The sequence below is a fragment of the Lipophrys pholis genome (genome assembly GCF_963383615.2).
Source record: "Lipophrys pholis genome assembly, chromosome: 18".
Lineage (NCBI taxonomy): Eukaryota > Metazoa > Chordata > Actinopteri > Blenniiformes > Blenniidae > Lipophrys > Lipophrys pholis.
In genome coordinates, this window is record NC_137646.1 from 20,945,185 (window position 1) to 20,960,327 (window position 15,143).

General features: G+C 40.7%; 2 protein-coding genes and 1 long non-coding RNA gene across 7 annotated transcripts; all 3 read right to left on the minus strand.

The window, feature by feature from the left end:
* Nucleotides 1-189: 189 nt before the first annotated feature.
* On the minus strand, nt 190-2,436 carry LOC308124061 (cornifelin homolog A-like). Its single transcript, XM_080486857.1, has 3 exons — nt 1,791-2,436; nt 1,260-1,414; nt 190-579 (listed from the first exon to the last, which is right to left on the minus strand). The coding sequence occupies exons 1-3, from the start codon at nt 1,903-1,905 to the stop codon at nt 466-468; spliced, it is 384 nt and encodes a 127-aa protein (XP_080342983.1). The 5' UTR covers nt 1,906-2,436; the 3' UTR covers nt 190-465.
* Nucleotides 2,437-2,825: 389 nt separating this feature from the next.
* On the minus strand, nt 2,826-11,727 carry LOC308124062 (cornifelin homolog B-like). 5 transcript variants are annotated; one of them, XM_080486860.1, is made up of 5 exons: nt 11,632-11,727; nt 10,148-10,257; nt 9,873-10,027; nt 5,308-5,441; nt 2,826-3,041 (listed from the first exon to the last, which is right to left on the minus strand). In XM_080486860.1, exons 2-5 carry the CDS (start codon nt 10,245-10,247, stop codon nt 3,008-3,010), a joined length of 423 nt encoding a protein of 140 aa, XP_080342986.1. In that variant the 5' UTR covers nt 10,248-10,257; nt 11,632-11,727; the 3' UTR covers nt 2,826-3,007. The 5 variants fall into 5 exon arrangements, with proteins under 5 accessions (XP_080342986.1, XP_080342988.1, XP_080342985.1 ...); XM_080486862.1 differs by having other exon boundaries at nt 2,955-3,041; nt 10,175-10,257; nt 11,632-11,712; XM_080486859.1 differs by adding an exon at nt 11,051-11,103 and having other exon boundaries at nt 2,961-5,441; nt 11,632-11,707.
* A 1,173-nt stretch (nt 11,728-12,900) lies between these two features.
* LOC308123771 lies at nt 12,901-15,000 on the minus strand. The gene is made up of 4 exons (XR_013936251.1): nt 14,609-15,000; nt 14,429-14,485; nt 14,029-14,139; nt 12,901-13,931 (listed from the first exon to the last, which is right to left on the minus strand). It is a non-coding gene; the product is annotated as an uncharacterized lncRNA (long non-coding RNA).
* Between the last annotated feature and the right edge of the window lie 143 nt (nt 15,001-15,143).

Below are 15,143 nucleotides of genomic sequence, written 5' to 3' on the forward strand. Positions count from 1 at the left end.
TTTCAAGAATAGTTAAATTCCAGAACTTGCAAACTCTTTTTTACCTTTTCATATTGAAAGTGAAATAAAACAGTTAAACTGGAACTGTTTGTGGAAGACCTCAGTGATGCAACTCGAGAAATGCAGTTAGTTTGTACGACATTGAAGTTGAATATCACGCTGAAGTGAAAATAAAAAGACGGACAAATTGTCAGTAAAAACACAAACAACTTTATTCCCTAAAATCAAACCAAATTTAAAATAAAAGGGGTAATAAAGCTTGCAAAGGTCTGTGAGCACATTCATGGTTGATTTATTCAGCTCATCTTTTTGAGTCCCTTCCTACAGAATGCGTTTACCTTTTAGCAGAGCACAGTTAAGCTCCATATTTAATAACACTTAACTGTTGAGTTCCCGGAATGACTCATGAGCTGCAGTCCCTGAACCTCTTTAATTGTTTTGTACTGCTTGCATATAAAAGTTAAGTTAATTCTTGATGGCAGTGAGCGGTTTCGTCCTGGTTTTGATCTCTCTGGATATCTGACACCAGGTGCAGGGCCCGCAGAAGCAGGCGTACACGCAGTCCTTACAGACCGTTCCCTGTGAAGACAGAGTCACAGTTAGAGGACGGGGTGGCAAGATGGGCTCTACGCTGATTTCAGCGTTTCTGACGATTCGGTGTAAACGGACATCGATTTCAAAACAGTATAAACTTTTAATTATTCTGAAACAACAACGAAGCATTTTCACTTCAGACTTTGTCTAAATGGGGCTGTTTTCTTTTATTTTTCTTTTTTTATTTCTGCCGTGTAGCTTCACTTGCTCTGTCAGTTGGATAATTTATGTTTTTTTCAGTGGCACCGTAGCATCATTCTGTTGTAATGCAGTGACACCTAGTGGTCCCAGATGGTATATACCAGTAATATATCAATTGCACGGACATCCAAAAACCTAAAAAAGAAAATTTAAAAGTGTGACGCATAGTCCACAAAACACAGTAAACATGCAAAACTGCATGACGCAGCAAACACCCTCTCAGTGGTCATGAGAGATTTGCATGGCCTGAAATTTGTTATATTTTCCCAGTCTTTAATCGGAGAAGACCACAGTGTGTGTGACCTCCTTTAACGACCATGCCACATGAATTGCTGGATGTTTGTGGGAAGCGTGAATACAGATTGTGGTGAACAGGTCGAAGGCTGATCGCAGATAAAGACGGAATGTGGCAGTGACTCTGATGCTGGTGTTCCAGCACTGATAAAGCCTCGCTGTGTAAGCACCTCAATCCCGTATCGCTGGCGCACCGACACCCTGAGGGCCGTGGTCATCAGCGGGATGACCCCGAAAGCATCCAGCACTGGCAGCAACGGACACTCGCCGGCCTTGTGAGCCGTTATACAGGTGAAGCAGGGTAAACACCAGAATGCAAAGCAACCTGAGACAAAGATGTGCTGATTAGAGATCACAGCTGGATAATATCAGCCACAATACATCCCAAGCTGAGCTTCTGGGCCTCGTAAAGACGCCTTATCACTGTTGGACTCTGTTAACAAGTCAGAATGCAGAATGGTTTGGGGGTCAGCACAAATCCTTGAATACACCCACATGCCACCTTTCCACCCTTTAATAGCATGCTAAAATTCCACAAAGTGATAAGGGTGTCGTCAGCTTCAGGTTTCACCGACACAAGAGTGTGCATTTCAACCACTGCACGTGTACCAAGCGTTGCGTCCACATGTCGTCTGATGTCCTGGACTTTGTCAAATGTGCTCGGGTTTTCGTTCTGCATGAAAACAAAGCAAAGCACTCACAGTGGGGAAGGTCCTGGAAGCAGTCAAGGACGCCGGAGGACCACTCGTTGGACGTGGACGACATGATGAAGGGCCGGGGTTGGGTCATGGCCGTCTTATTGATCTTATCCGACATGACTACAGCACAAAATTAATATATTCAAACTGATTTTAGATGATATTAGTTCCCTTTTCCACACAAACAAAGACTGTCGGGGGATGTTTAAATCACCCGAAGTCTTCTGATTAGACTAGATTTGCTTCATTTTCTATAAAAATACATTTATTGTCCACAACAACAAATGTCAATCTTCCAAGAGACATTATTTTGGATAATTTCATGCTTAATGTATAAAAATCCAATTAGTTATTGCCCTTTATTTAAATTTTTTCAAATCATTGCCTCATAACTGCAGAAGTTCTGCCTTGCTGAGAATTGCACAGTAAAACAAACTTTCTCTTTTCAAACTGTCATTCATTGCTTCTCTCTTCTCTCTTCTCTCTTCTCGCTGGATGCCTCATTAACTTTGTAGTCGGAGCTGTCTGTTCTCATCAGTCTGCACCATGCTGCTCATTCGCCTGCTGTTGTTTTTTTCCCCCTGTTCATTTCTCATGTAGATTTATTTCGTTAGAACATCTTTTAACTTTTAAAATCATTTATATAATTTATAAAGTTTATCCATCATTTTGGACTATACACCAAAACTGCAGCTTACGTTGAGTTTTCACAAATATTTTCTTTCTTTCGGACATGGATTAAGCAGACTATCACCAGATAACCAAGCAGTCGTGCAACTAATAAACTGTCTTGCATGAAATAAAACAAACGATGGAACATCTTGTATTGCTGCTAAGCGAGACGGGACAGTGGAGGGACACGACACCGACCGGTCTTTCCAGTCTGACTCCGGACCAAATGTCAGCCACCAGACATCTAACATCAGACATCTGTCCCTCTCGCGTCCTTTTATAAATCTCAGACAATATCGCAAGTTGAAATGAAGTCACGTCTGAACTATGCTCGCAATTTGTTTGTGTGAAAAGGTTGAAGTGTACCGTCACGTTCACGGAGATGTTGTTGATTCAGACGTTTCCTTCAATTCTCATCAGTCTGGTGTTTGCACATCATCATTATCACAATATTGAATGTTTTTGGAGAATCCATTCAAACAGTTCAGCAGAAATAGTGTTGAATTAGGCTGCAGCGCCACTTTAATGATATAGACAGGAATGTTTCATCATGGGATACTTGTTGTCTTGTCCGTACGGATGCTGAAGATGAGAAAAAGAATGCACACTGAACAGTAAAAAGAACAGAAACACAAATAAAAAACAACAGTGAAAACAAGTTGGGTGCTAAAGTCACTCATTACAGTATGGAAGAGTTTTAGGGCCACTGAAGAAAAAAAAAATTCGGAGGTTAAAAAGAACAAAAAACCTTCGTGGCCCCAGAAAAAGTCAAAAATCAAAGTCGAGATTTTTTTTCTTCACGGAGAGACGTCTATCCATCCCTCATCATTTGCCCGTAGATGTGAATTCACGTTAAATCACTTAATTCTGACTATATCGGGTTGCTCACTGCTTATGGACATGTGATTTTACACAGGATTTCCTTGATTAATAAGAACATTTAAATAAGCAGCCCGGGATCCGTGTCTTTGTCCTTCGTACTCGACGAACTTCCGCGACGGAACCAGGCAGCAGGCTGCTCCGTCTCTTCTAGTCCTGATACTGATGATAACTGCACCGTGTTTATGAGCGGGATTCTGTCCTGGAGCATCTTTTCATCACTTCATTAAACCGCCTGATATGCATTTTGAGGAAGCAGTCACACGTGCTGGCATGTGGATGGACAGACTTTTTTTTCCACCGTGAAAAAAAAAAATCTCGACTTTGATTTTTGACTTTTTCTGGGGCTACGAAGGTTTGTTTTTTTTGTAGTCTCCGAATTATTTTTTTTCTTCAGTGGCCCTAAAACTCTTCCGTATTACTGACACCCAGTGCACAAAATTGACAGTGCACTAATTTTCCATACTGGATCTTTAATTTCCACAGGTGGTCAGATGATGGATTTAAATGTAGCAATAGTGCAAATTGGATTTGCAAAATGTACAACTACCGATAAAAAAGGGGATGATTTAAGAAATACCTCGAGTTGAAAAGTAGCACTCTGTTGCTTACATGAAAAAACAAACATGAACATGAATGTCATTGAAATCATTTAGCAGTGTGGAAATCCAACTTTAACAAAAAAAAAAACAACAACTTCTTTCTCTTGTCTTTTTTGTCCTTATGGAGTTTAAAGTTCATCCCAAGTGTTTGTGGCCTGGAGGTTTGAAGACTTGGCCAGAAATGACCCTCAAGATATTTATATTCACTTTTTTTTTTAGCGAGTTCAAAGCAGCTTTCTCCTTCGAGCAAATGCAGGCGATAACAAACTTCTTTGATTCAGCTATGGGTTTTTTTTTGGCGAAGCATTAGAGTCGAAAACGAAACATTTCTTGACCAGAGGGACTTAATGAAGGAAAAAAAAAAAACACAGAAGGCATAGCATGAAATGGGAATGCATATAATTTTATATCCAAAAAGCTGAGGTATACACCACAACAACTTTACTGTCCCATTAGATTTTTTAGTTGTGTAAATAAAACCCTTTTGTACATTCAACTGAAATCCAGTGGTCATTCATGGCATCCTCAGCCTAATAAGGTTTATCAAGAAAACAAAATGCATACAATTTAACTCTAAGCACTTCAAGATGTTGAACAAATATTGGATTCAGTAATCTTTTTAATATGCTGAGCGCGATGAAGGGGATTATGTGTGCAGAAATACATGTGGGAGAAGGTGTCTGCTCGTCACAGGAAGTTTAAAAGGAGGAACAACACAAGCGTTGCAAGAGGGGATAAAAACAGAAGAGTCAGCCACAGACAATATTGAAGGTCAGCTGGCAAAGTCACCCTCCATAATAACTTCAGTGCCGTGCCAGTAAATAAACTGTTCCCCCTGCCAACATGGAATGTTTCATTTCACCAAACTGACTGTAGTGTGCTATATGAGGCCAAAGCCCCATTTACATGACGACATTTCAAGTCAAAACACATCGTTTTTGCATTATCACTTCAGAAAAGTTTCCTATATGCTCCTGGAAGATTTTGCTCAAGAGTTTGGACTCTTTCTGTTCACCTTTAAAATCTCTAATTATTGATGAATCCTTTGTGCATCTGTATTACTTCTCACTGCTGAATGAACCCATGAAATGGGATTTTGTTTTCTTTAAAAAGAGCCCATTAAAGAAGAGCTCTGGAATGATTTTTTAGATTTTTTTTAATCAAAGTTCATTCACTTCATCTTGGAACAAACTGAACTTTCCTCCTCGCTGCAGGACTCATTGTGTCTGCTCAGTCCTCTGAGGTAACAGGGAGTGGCTGCAGACTGGAGGAAGTGTGATTAAATCCAACTCCTGTACTCTGGAGGACCAAGATCTGCTGGTGTTTAGACCAAGTGCGCCCCCTGCAGGGAGGTCAGAGCGCTGTACCTGACCGAGGAGGAGGATGCAGAGGAGGAGGTGGAGTGGGATGCTGCTGCTCTTCTCTTCAGCTCCCTGGAGATCTGGAGCCAGGATAATGGGTAGCAGCAGCATCCGTACAGGCAGTCGCTCCACACGCTGCCCTGCAAGAGACGCAGAGAGCGGCCTGAACTCAGGTGGGAGGCTTGAAACAAAGAGATGAACGTTTGCATTTAAGTGCAAAGGAGATGTTTTTATTGACATGTGTAGCGACCAATAATGTAACAAACTGCTGCACAGTACTTATCCTCACTTAATGAGTATGACAACTGTCATCTACTATAGCTTTTCTGCAAACTGCAAAAAACCCCAAACTTATTAAAACAAACTGCAGTCCTCTTTATGTATCATTACCATCTTGGCTTCAGTCATTTATTTTCTTGAAATGCTACTCCTTAATGGAATAACTTATCATAATATTGGCAAAACGTTATTACAGCAATCGCTCAAATATGCCATAACACTATTGCTAAGTTATTCTTTATATTTAAAATGGATAAAGTTATTGCATTATTAGTTGTTAATGATGTGCAATACAACAGATCAGAAAAGTCACATTATATTGTTGCAGACAGTGTGCGAGAGTGTAATTTATGTAAAAAAAAACATGCAGTGTGTATTTCTGCGACTTCTTCATGTGATCTGGTTCCCTGATGAGCAGTTTTGGGGGTTAAAGGAAATCTTCATGGACACCTCGACGTGGCAGTGGGATTTACAAACTTTCAGCGACAAGCTTGTTTCCACGACCTTTAAGCCACCACTAATCCATAAGTGTAAAACACACGAAGCAAGCAGCTTCAAGACAGAGAGTTGTTTTCTTGTGTTTCGGTGAGGATCCACCCTCTGGACACAGCCAGTTTCAGGCAGCCAAGTCTTTGCTCATAGCAACAGAAAGAAAACAAAAAAAACAACTCTTGCCAGTTAGTGTCGGGCTGGAAAACATTGGTGGGTGAGATCTGATAAATCAATAAAGTCTGAGAGACACAGTAAGCAGCATGTAGAAAATCTTCTATGCGCAGCTCCAGCATGTGACTTTCATGAGGCTGAGTCAGCACATATCCAAGAGTTGATCTTTCTTCTTTCTTCATGATGGCGTTACTTATTATTCTTTAATCTTGTCTTGATAGGATTGTAATTGTGGGCTTCAGCACTGTGATTAATAGCCATTCAAGCATGCTGTGAATTCAATGTGGGAGGTGACATCCACACTACCATCTCTCCACCTACAAGGCTTTATGATTCTGATACAATTGTGTGTTAAGTGCTATAGTAGGACCTTCATCAGCGCAGAAGCTACTGAAGAGCTACTCTTTATTGTCTCCAACAGACCGGGACATTTCCTGTCGGGTCTTTGGTTGTCTCAGCCTTCTTCTATAAGAAGTCCCTTTTGTTCCTTATGCAAAACACCTAATTTGGTTTTAGTTCATGACTGCAGACATACCCATCTTTTGAAAAAGTACAATGTGAATAATGGGTGTACTGATTTTTATTGAAAGATACAGTATTGTTCTCTCAGTCATCCCGGCTCCCCTGTGGATTCAGTGTAGGAAGGTGACAACGATGACTAAAATGATCAGTATGTGCCTGTGAACAGGCCTGTATGTATATATCTGTATGCAACCTGCAGGCTTGATCTTGATATAAAGTCTGCATTTACATTTAACATAAATAAAGAAGATTGTAGAAGCCCAGCCCAGAAAAAAAAAAGAAGACCAGCCTCCTGGTTTGTGCAGTTTTCCATCAGTTGTTTAAAAATGTAGAACTATTTTGAAATTGACCACTACAAGAGCCACAAGTTGATGCAAAACAATTGCAAAGAGACCAAAAGGAAACACAAGAGAGACAAATACCCCTGCAGAAATGGAAAACAACCCAAATGGCATCCCCCCCAAACAATCCAAAAGGAATGAACAAACACAGCAATGTGTCAGTTGACCACTTCAAGAGTTGTAAAGAAGAATCCACAAAAACATACAAAATAAGTGCAACGGGCTGCAAAACAACCACCCAGAGACCAAAAAACAAAACAAAAAGACAGTAAGAGACAGCCAAGATGCAAGATGGCCAGATAGAGGCTAAAGAAATAACAGGCGTGCAGATACTACACATAGAAACAAAACATCTACACAACGAAGAATAGGGAACGACCAGGGATCCAAAAGAAACAGATATTATCCTTAAAAATATCAAAATCACACACACCAGAAATTTGTATAATGGCACCCAAAAACAATCATATATAGACACCAAAGGAGCATAAAGAGACACAAAAAACACACAAAAGTACGAGTAACCCTGATGGTTTTATTTACGTGCAGCATTGCAAAAACATAGAGACCTGAAAAGTAAACCGAAACAACAGAGGGATTGCGAAAACTTTTATCTAATTGGCCCGAATCTGCAGCTTTAGTCTCAACGCTACGCAGCGTTAGCTCCTTCCACAACAACCTACATGCTGTGATTTGTTTTCATAAGAACTTCTGGCATCCTCCGAGCTCATGCTCTGCAATATTGACAGCGATCCACGGCCCACTCCACCTCCGGAGAGGACAACATTACCAGCCGCCTCCTCTCTGATGGCAGCGCTCCAGCCTCTGCCTGCCTGGCCTCCAACCACTCCCACCACCTCCATCCCTTATCTGTGCTTCTCTTCGGCGGCCCAGAAACGGGCAGGCAGAGCTTATCCGGCCCATCAGAGCTCGCACCTTTCGCTCTGGCATGTGCCGTTTGCATGTGAAACATCTGCTCTGAGTTAGAGGAGCACTGATGGGTGACAGAGACCTGATGTGTAGTCACGCACGTGGGTGAACGTGTGGACAAACAGCACAGCAGGAAAGCAGAGCAGCAACAGCTTGCGGTTTATTCATTCGATTATTTACAGCTCTTGTTCAGGACCATCCTTGTAATTACTACCTGATTTCGTGTGGATGTACACAGATCCGTCATAACATAATGACCACCGATAGGCGAGGTGCATGGCACCGTATCTCTTTATCACGACAGTGGAATTGATTGCGCAAGAAGAGAGTGAGCATTTTCTCATGAACGTTGGTAGGTGAGAAGCTGAAAAATGGAGAAGCTTGAGCTTTTCAGTGAGTGTGACAACAAAATAAAAGCAGTGTTAATAATAGATTTGGGTTTAACAAAGTTTGCATTGCTATAGTACCTTTGAGTTTTTCTATAAATGTCACGGCTATTTCCCATGTGTACTCTCACAGTGTTGCATCACTGGGATGTCTCTATCGCCTCAGCTGTGATTATAATTACTCTGTTTAATTTAGCTGAAGGCAGAATGTGGTCCAGTGACAAGGAATTAGTCGATCTGGCACTTATTACGAGATCACGACTACAGGAGACACCTTACTACGCTATAAATGACATGAACACCACAGGTTAAAGTACTTTTGTGGATTCTTACGTTTTTCTGCTTTCACAAAACTGTCAAATCCTTCATGTCACTGGAGTATATAATAGCCATTCTGTGATATTGTCATATAGTTTCAGATGAAAAAGAAAACCAAACGTACGAAGAAATCTAATTGAGTTGCTGCCATACAAGGTGCAATGAACGGTTAAAACGCGGTAGCATGTCGAAAAAAAACTTGAAAAACTGGCATATAACGCCAATCAAGCAATGCACAACAATGTTATGAAACTGCATGGAAGTGTTGTACAATGTTTTTCAACCTGGGATGCAGGACTCGCTGTCAAAGCTGACATGAATAACAAGAAGGAGTCCAAGTCTTTACCTGCTCAGAAGATGGTAAAATCAGATTACAATGTAAAAACAGTATGTAGGAGAAAATAACACCAAACATAACAGGTCCCATTCAGATCTTAACACTATTGATCAGGCAAGTTTAATTGAAGCTCTGCAACCACGGTCGCTCTGTAATTTGTTTTAATTAGACTGAAATGCCTTGTTAGGTTTCCTAAATTACTTCAGCAGTTCCTGCCATCCATCTTCTATACCTGCTTTATCCAACTTAGGCTTGAAGAGGGGCAGGGGGGTATATCCCAGCTGGCATTGGGTGAATGTACAGTCCATCATAATGAGACACACAACTACACAAGCTTTTATAGTGAAATCTGAACCTAATCTAGTGATTTTGCTGTGTAAATTCAGCCAAAGAGCCAGAAAAATTAAAGTTGATTGCATTTCCTCATTCATATATATTGTTATTATCCTATTAGAAAATGGGGATGGGCCTTGCTACCCAATATTTATAGGAACTGATGATACCAATAACTGCAATCAATCTATCTAACTGAGCAATGAATGACGACCAATAAACTAAGAATTTGGAGCTGCTTAGAGTAATCAAAATGAGTAAAAACACTCCACTGAGGATATAAACAGCCCCCATGTGGGAAACCAGACAGTGTGAATGATCACACTGTGATCCTGTTATCGTCAGCACACAAAAGGGACAAATATTGTGATTCAGATTCATCAGCCCCAAGTCCAATGGTGTGATACTCGTATGAATTGGTGATGAAGAATAGTCATTGATGAGGTAGACGTAATACTGTACCTTGATGCCATATCGCTCCCTGACGGAGGCCCTCATGGCGAGGGAGGCCGGCGGCACACAGCCAATACAGTCCAGCAGAGGCAGGCAGGGACAAGCACCCACTGCACTGGTCACCTTACAGGTGAACACAGGGAGGCAGCACAGAGCCAAGCAGCCTGCAGACAACACAAACACACACTTTAACTCCTTGGTTGCAGAAACGAGACAACTAGTCAACACTTCCCTCTAACAGCCAGCCATAGTGGATCAGTCGATGACCCCTGAGACACACTTACAGTCTCCGATGTCTTTGTAGCACTCACACAGGCCGGTGCTCCACTGACCTCCCTCATGAAATCGGCTCTGCGGTTGAGTCTGGATCGGCCGTCGGGACATGACTGTCAATCTGTGACCATAGAGGAAGTAGGGGCGTTGAATTAAGTGACTCATATGATAGATATTATCACAAAAAGTTAACTTACAATACAACAAATCTGATCACCATGTGAAAAGGAGTACAGAATGGCAGCTTTTTCTCCAAGGGAAAATAACATTTAAAGTATCAAAGATCATTGTAACTGAACAGACAGCGTCGCACAATGGTCTGAAGTAAGAACGCTAATAAATAAAGGTCTGAATAATTTCTCCTTATCAAGTAGAATTATTATTGACATTGGGGTCGTTGCACTCAGCTAAAGATCAAATCTGAAACCAGTCAGATGTTTCCTTGATGCTGCTGCATGAAGGAATTGCAGCATTGTTTTTAGACGGGAATAAAATCTTAGTCTACTCTATATTATTAACAGATGATTCATTTTTCTTATGGATGTTTCAAAATACAAAGTTTCCTCAAGTTATGCTTCTCCTGTTTGTTTACATTGGTGAATTTCTATGAATACTTTGGATTTTGTTATGTATTCCGCTCTCTCTGTCTTTACTTTATGTTTTGCCCGTGAACCCAGACAGGGGGCATAATATAAACAAAGGGACAATTACTTGTTTTTACCCACATGTCCTCCCATGATTTCTTCCCATACGCATCAGAACAGAAACATTTCAACAACACACGTGTTTGTCTAAAATAAAGTATCCTCAGTGGAGATGATAGGATAAAGTTGAAATATTGCACCCTATTAAATAGAATTAACCAATTTACTGTGAAATATAAAGACTTTGTCCATGAGAAACTGATTTCTTACTTTTCTTTACAGCTGCAATATACTCGCTACTGTGTTAGGACGTCTCAAAGTGTCTGGAGAAAATTAGAGAGATGGTTTACTCGTAAAACTTCAGAGTTGACACAAGCTACAGGAAATGGTCTTTACAAATATTTAACCAAAAACTCGTCTGACCCATGTTTCAGGCCCCGAGGGAGTTAACACAAGCCTCCCTGGCAATTTAAATTAGCAGTATATGATCCTGTTTTCTGAACTGCTTGTACCTGCACTGCACATAAATCCCTGCACCAGTGAGAAAACCGGAAGTCATCAAACTTTGCACTATCGTTCCAGTACAGATACCCGGCGGACGACAGTGAGGACGATAAGAGAGAAAGTCCAGTGAAGCAGCTGAGAGCAAATTTTCCACGCCCCTCCCTCACAAAGGATTAAACACTGCCGTCTCCTGACTTGAGTTATTCTTCGGCTCTGGCCTCTTTAACCAGAGCGCCTCTCTCGCATTGTGAAACAGCCCGCAGAGGAATGATTTACATCGGCGCTCTGGTCCACAGCGAAGTTTAACTCAGAATGTTTAACCACCACTGGTGAAAGAGAAGACTTACCTGGCAAAGTTAATCTATCCAGGCACCGGAGACAAACTCATCTCGTTCTTTTCGTCTTCCTTCATTTACCTACACCTGTATGTCGGAGCTGTTTGTGAAACTGCAGTGTTTTGGTATAAATAAGAAACTGTCAAGTCAATAAACAAGACACTCTGTTCCCATGACAACTCTGCTGACCTGCAGGTTGCTGGTTGTTATCTAAAACTATATCCAAACCGACACAATCCATGTTATGAGTCTGTCCTCCACCCTGTGGAGTACCCCATGGTTTTACTCTCGGCCCCCTTTGATTTTTCAATCTAGAAGTATTTTGACTTCTGTAGAAGTCCTGAGCTTCAGTTCTACACTTTCTTGCAACCAAATGAAGCTGAGATGAACCAAAGCAGACGTGATCGTTGGTCCAGGGGTGAATCCGATGCCACTATGGTTGGAGGTTTTCCAGATCCAAACAGTTTGTAAAAGTCAATGATGAACACAAGAAAGAACCAAAACTATCATTTAAATCTAATTTTTGCTTCAATTTAATTTTCCAATTGACTTTGTGTTCTTTTGACTTTTCCTGACTTGACTACAATTCCATTTCTCACATTTGTATTTATGAGGCTGTTGTTCTAAAATGTTGCTTCCTTTAACGGTATCTCCTAGGAACAAACACATCATCCTGTCCCGAGGCGTCACTGTTTGTTTTAGGAATGATTTTAAGATTTTATTGTGTACAAATTGTCTACAAACCTGCCATTGTTTTGTTTTTTTGGACGGTGCTGTTTGAGTGCCGACATATTTTTCTTGAGCGATGCGTCGTCAACAGTCCCTTTGCGAGTGAGCAAAACAGGGCAGTCAAATGAATCCCACCCCTATCAAGCAATCCCAGTCACATCTTCCATGAGGGCTGCTGCTGACACTCCTGATGGCACGGGAGATTAACATCATTTTCATTTTGTTTTTTAGCTGCAAAACAAGCTGCACATTAACGTCCTTCCCAATCAGAATCGAGTCCAATAACACTTTGGAACCCTAAAACCTAAAAACTGCTTGAATGAAGTAGTTTTCTTGATTGGATTGAGCATCTGATTGAAAGAGGGACGCTACCTGGCTCTGATATATGCAGTATATTCAACTTCCCAGTCACCTGATACAACCTATAAAGAAATCTGACATCATCCAACCTGCAAACGAACGTTCATTCTTTCATTATCTCATCTGATATGACTCAAGACAATTTAAGCTTTCATGGCTGTTAAATAGTTAATCATATACAAAGGCAATAAACACAGTCCACAATTTTTACTGGTATCCATGCATACGTTTAATTTCAATACACTTTCGGAAAAAAAAAAAATACATGGAGCACTGTTAGAAACTTTTACAGTTTTTAACTTTTAACCTCAACACAATCTCACAACCAAGTAACTTGAGACTTTTTACATCATCGTGAAGTATGATAAACTTGGCAAGTTAACATGAGGCATTTTTAGAAGCTTTGTTTCGAGAATGTCCTGAAAGTTCAGCTTTGCGCGTCAATTTTCCCTCATTGTATAACAAACCCATTTTATAGCATGAATATAACACAGTGACCCAATAACCAGCACACAAGGTCCACAAAAATCATACAATACTACATGACTTGATTACCAACATAGAAAAGAAATGGCTAAATGATATAGAGATTAATGCCATATAATTTCAGTTGTTGCTATTATGACACAAATACATCAAGTGAACAAAATAAACAAGGTTTGTAGATGCTGGCACATTCCTTAGATTTCACCTTAAAAAAACAGCTGACCCACTCAATGCTTAACCTAATCGTGTAGTATTTCTGAATAATTCATCTTATCTATTGATAGCCACTGCACAAATTCAATATAAGGCTGTTCAACCCAACACCCTGCAACTCCTAAATAAATTAATGTATCGTTTAAATCTCAACGAAAATTGTATTGAAGGGTATTATAAGTTCTGCAGAACTGTGATTACTGCAATGTTCGTGTGTCATGTGTCTGCAGTCATACTTGTATTTGCTCGTCACCCTGTATGTGAGTGTTATGGAAAAAAAGTAGCATTTGCATGTCTCAATCAACTTAAAGAAGATATGCATTCATTTGTGTTACTTCTTCTTTCGTGAAATGGTCAGGTGACTTGAACTGCTTTGTTGTGCCCTTCAGGTGATGTGGCTGTGACGCGAGGGGTCAGATGTGAGGTCTCCACCCTCAGAATTATCGTGCTGGTTCACATCAGGGGGATCGGATTGAAATTATACATCATCGAGGCTGTGCAGATCGCATGAAACCGCGAAAGGTCTGCGAGGTAAGAAAAAAAACACAAAAATAAACAAAGCTGTGCACGAAACAGAAGTTCTCTCCAGCTCACTCCCACATCTTATTACATCTCACTTACTGTGTCGCCTCATGTTGCTGCAGATGCATTTGATCAGGCGCTTTCTCTCTTTATTGTTTGTGGGCACGAGCGGCGAGGGACATTTTCTAAATGTTTTTCCATTAAAATGATCTGGAATGAGAACAGAAAGCTGCTGTGAAACTCCAATGTGGACAGCTTTTCATGCGTGTTTGCTTGAAATAGTAGAAAGACCAGAAATACGTACTTACTGAATATACACCAGTCTAATGCTTTTAACTATAAGCTCTCCACATCAGATAAGAAGAAAATAGATTTAAAGATGATCACGCTTCTGACAGAATCATCTTTATTAAATTTAAAAAAACAAACTAATGCTAACAGTTGGCATGAAGCAGGGAGAGACAGCAGCTCGAGAACAGAGGAACCAGACAATACCTACGTGTGCATCTGCATCGACGGACTTCCAATGCAGTTACTGGAAATCCAGCAGAAAGAGCTGAAAAACAAAAGATGTCATTGATGTGGATAAGATTAAACACAAATCACATCACATCACTTTGGTATCTAAGAAGATTGGGGCAGCAAATCTCTGCAGAATAACTTCAAAACAACTTGTTACTCATGCTGTCGCGGAAGTTGTCGACCAGGATGATGAGCAGAAGAGTCGCGCCGACGATCCTGGACGAGCCCATGATGTCTCCAATCGAAAGCTCAGCGTTGAAATACAAGAAAAGAGAAACTCTCATACTTTTATATCAGTTAATCATTCATGTGGGTCTGCAGGGTTTCATTTGTGCATCAGTCTTGGCTTGTCTAAAAGGGGATTGTTTTTAAGGAGGGTGGTGATGATTATTCTCCCAGACATGCATGGATTCATCCCTAAAATGTGATGGACATGGAGATAACATTCAGTAATACATAACATTGCATGGAGGTGCAGTGTGGCGCAAAAGCATAGATGGACTTTCGCCTGAGTTCCAGTCGGTTTAGCGATTATTACCGCAACGGCGTAAATGAATGAACCATTCGCTCCATCAGATGTGCTCCAGTCACATCTTTTCAGTAGAAACCAGGTGGGGGGTCCTTCAGAAGCCTGTAACAGGAACTTATCCTAAGATGTTGTGTAGTCTGCAGAAATGAAAATGGCACAAACA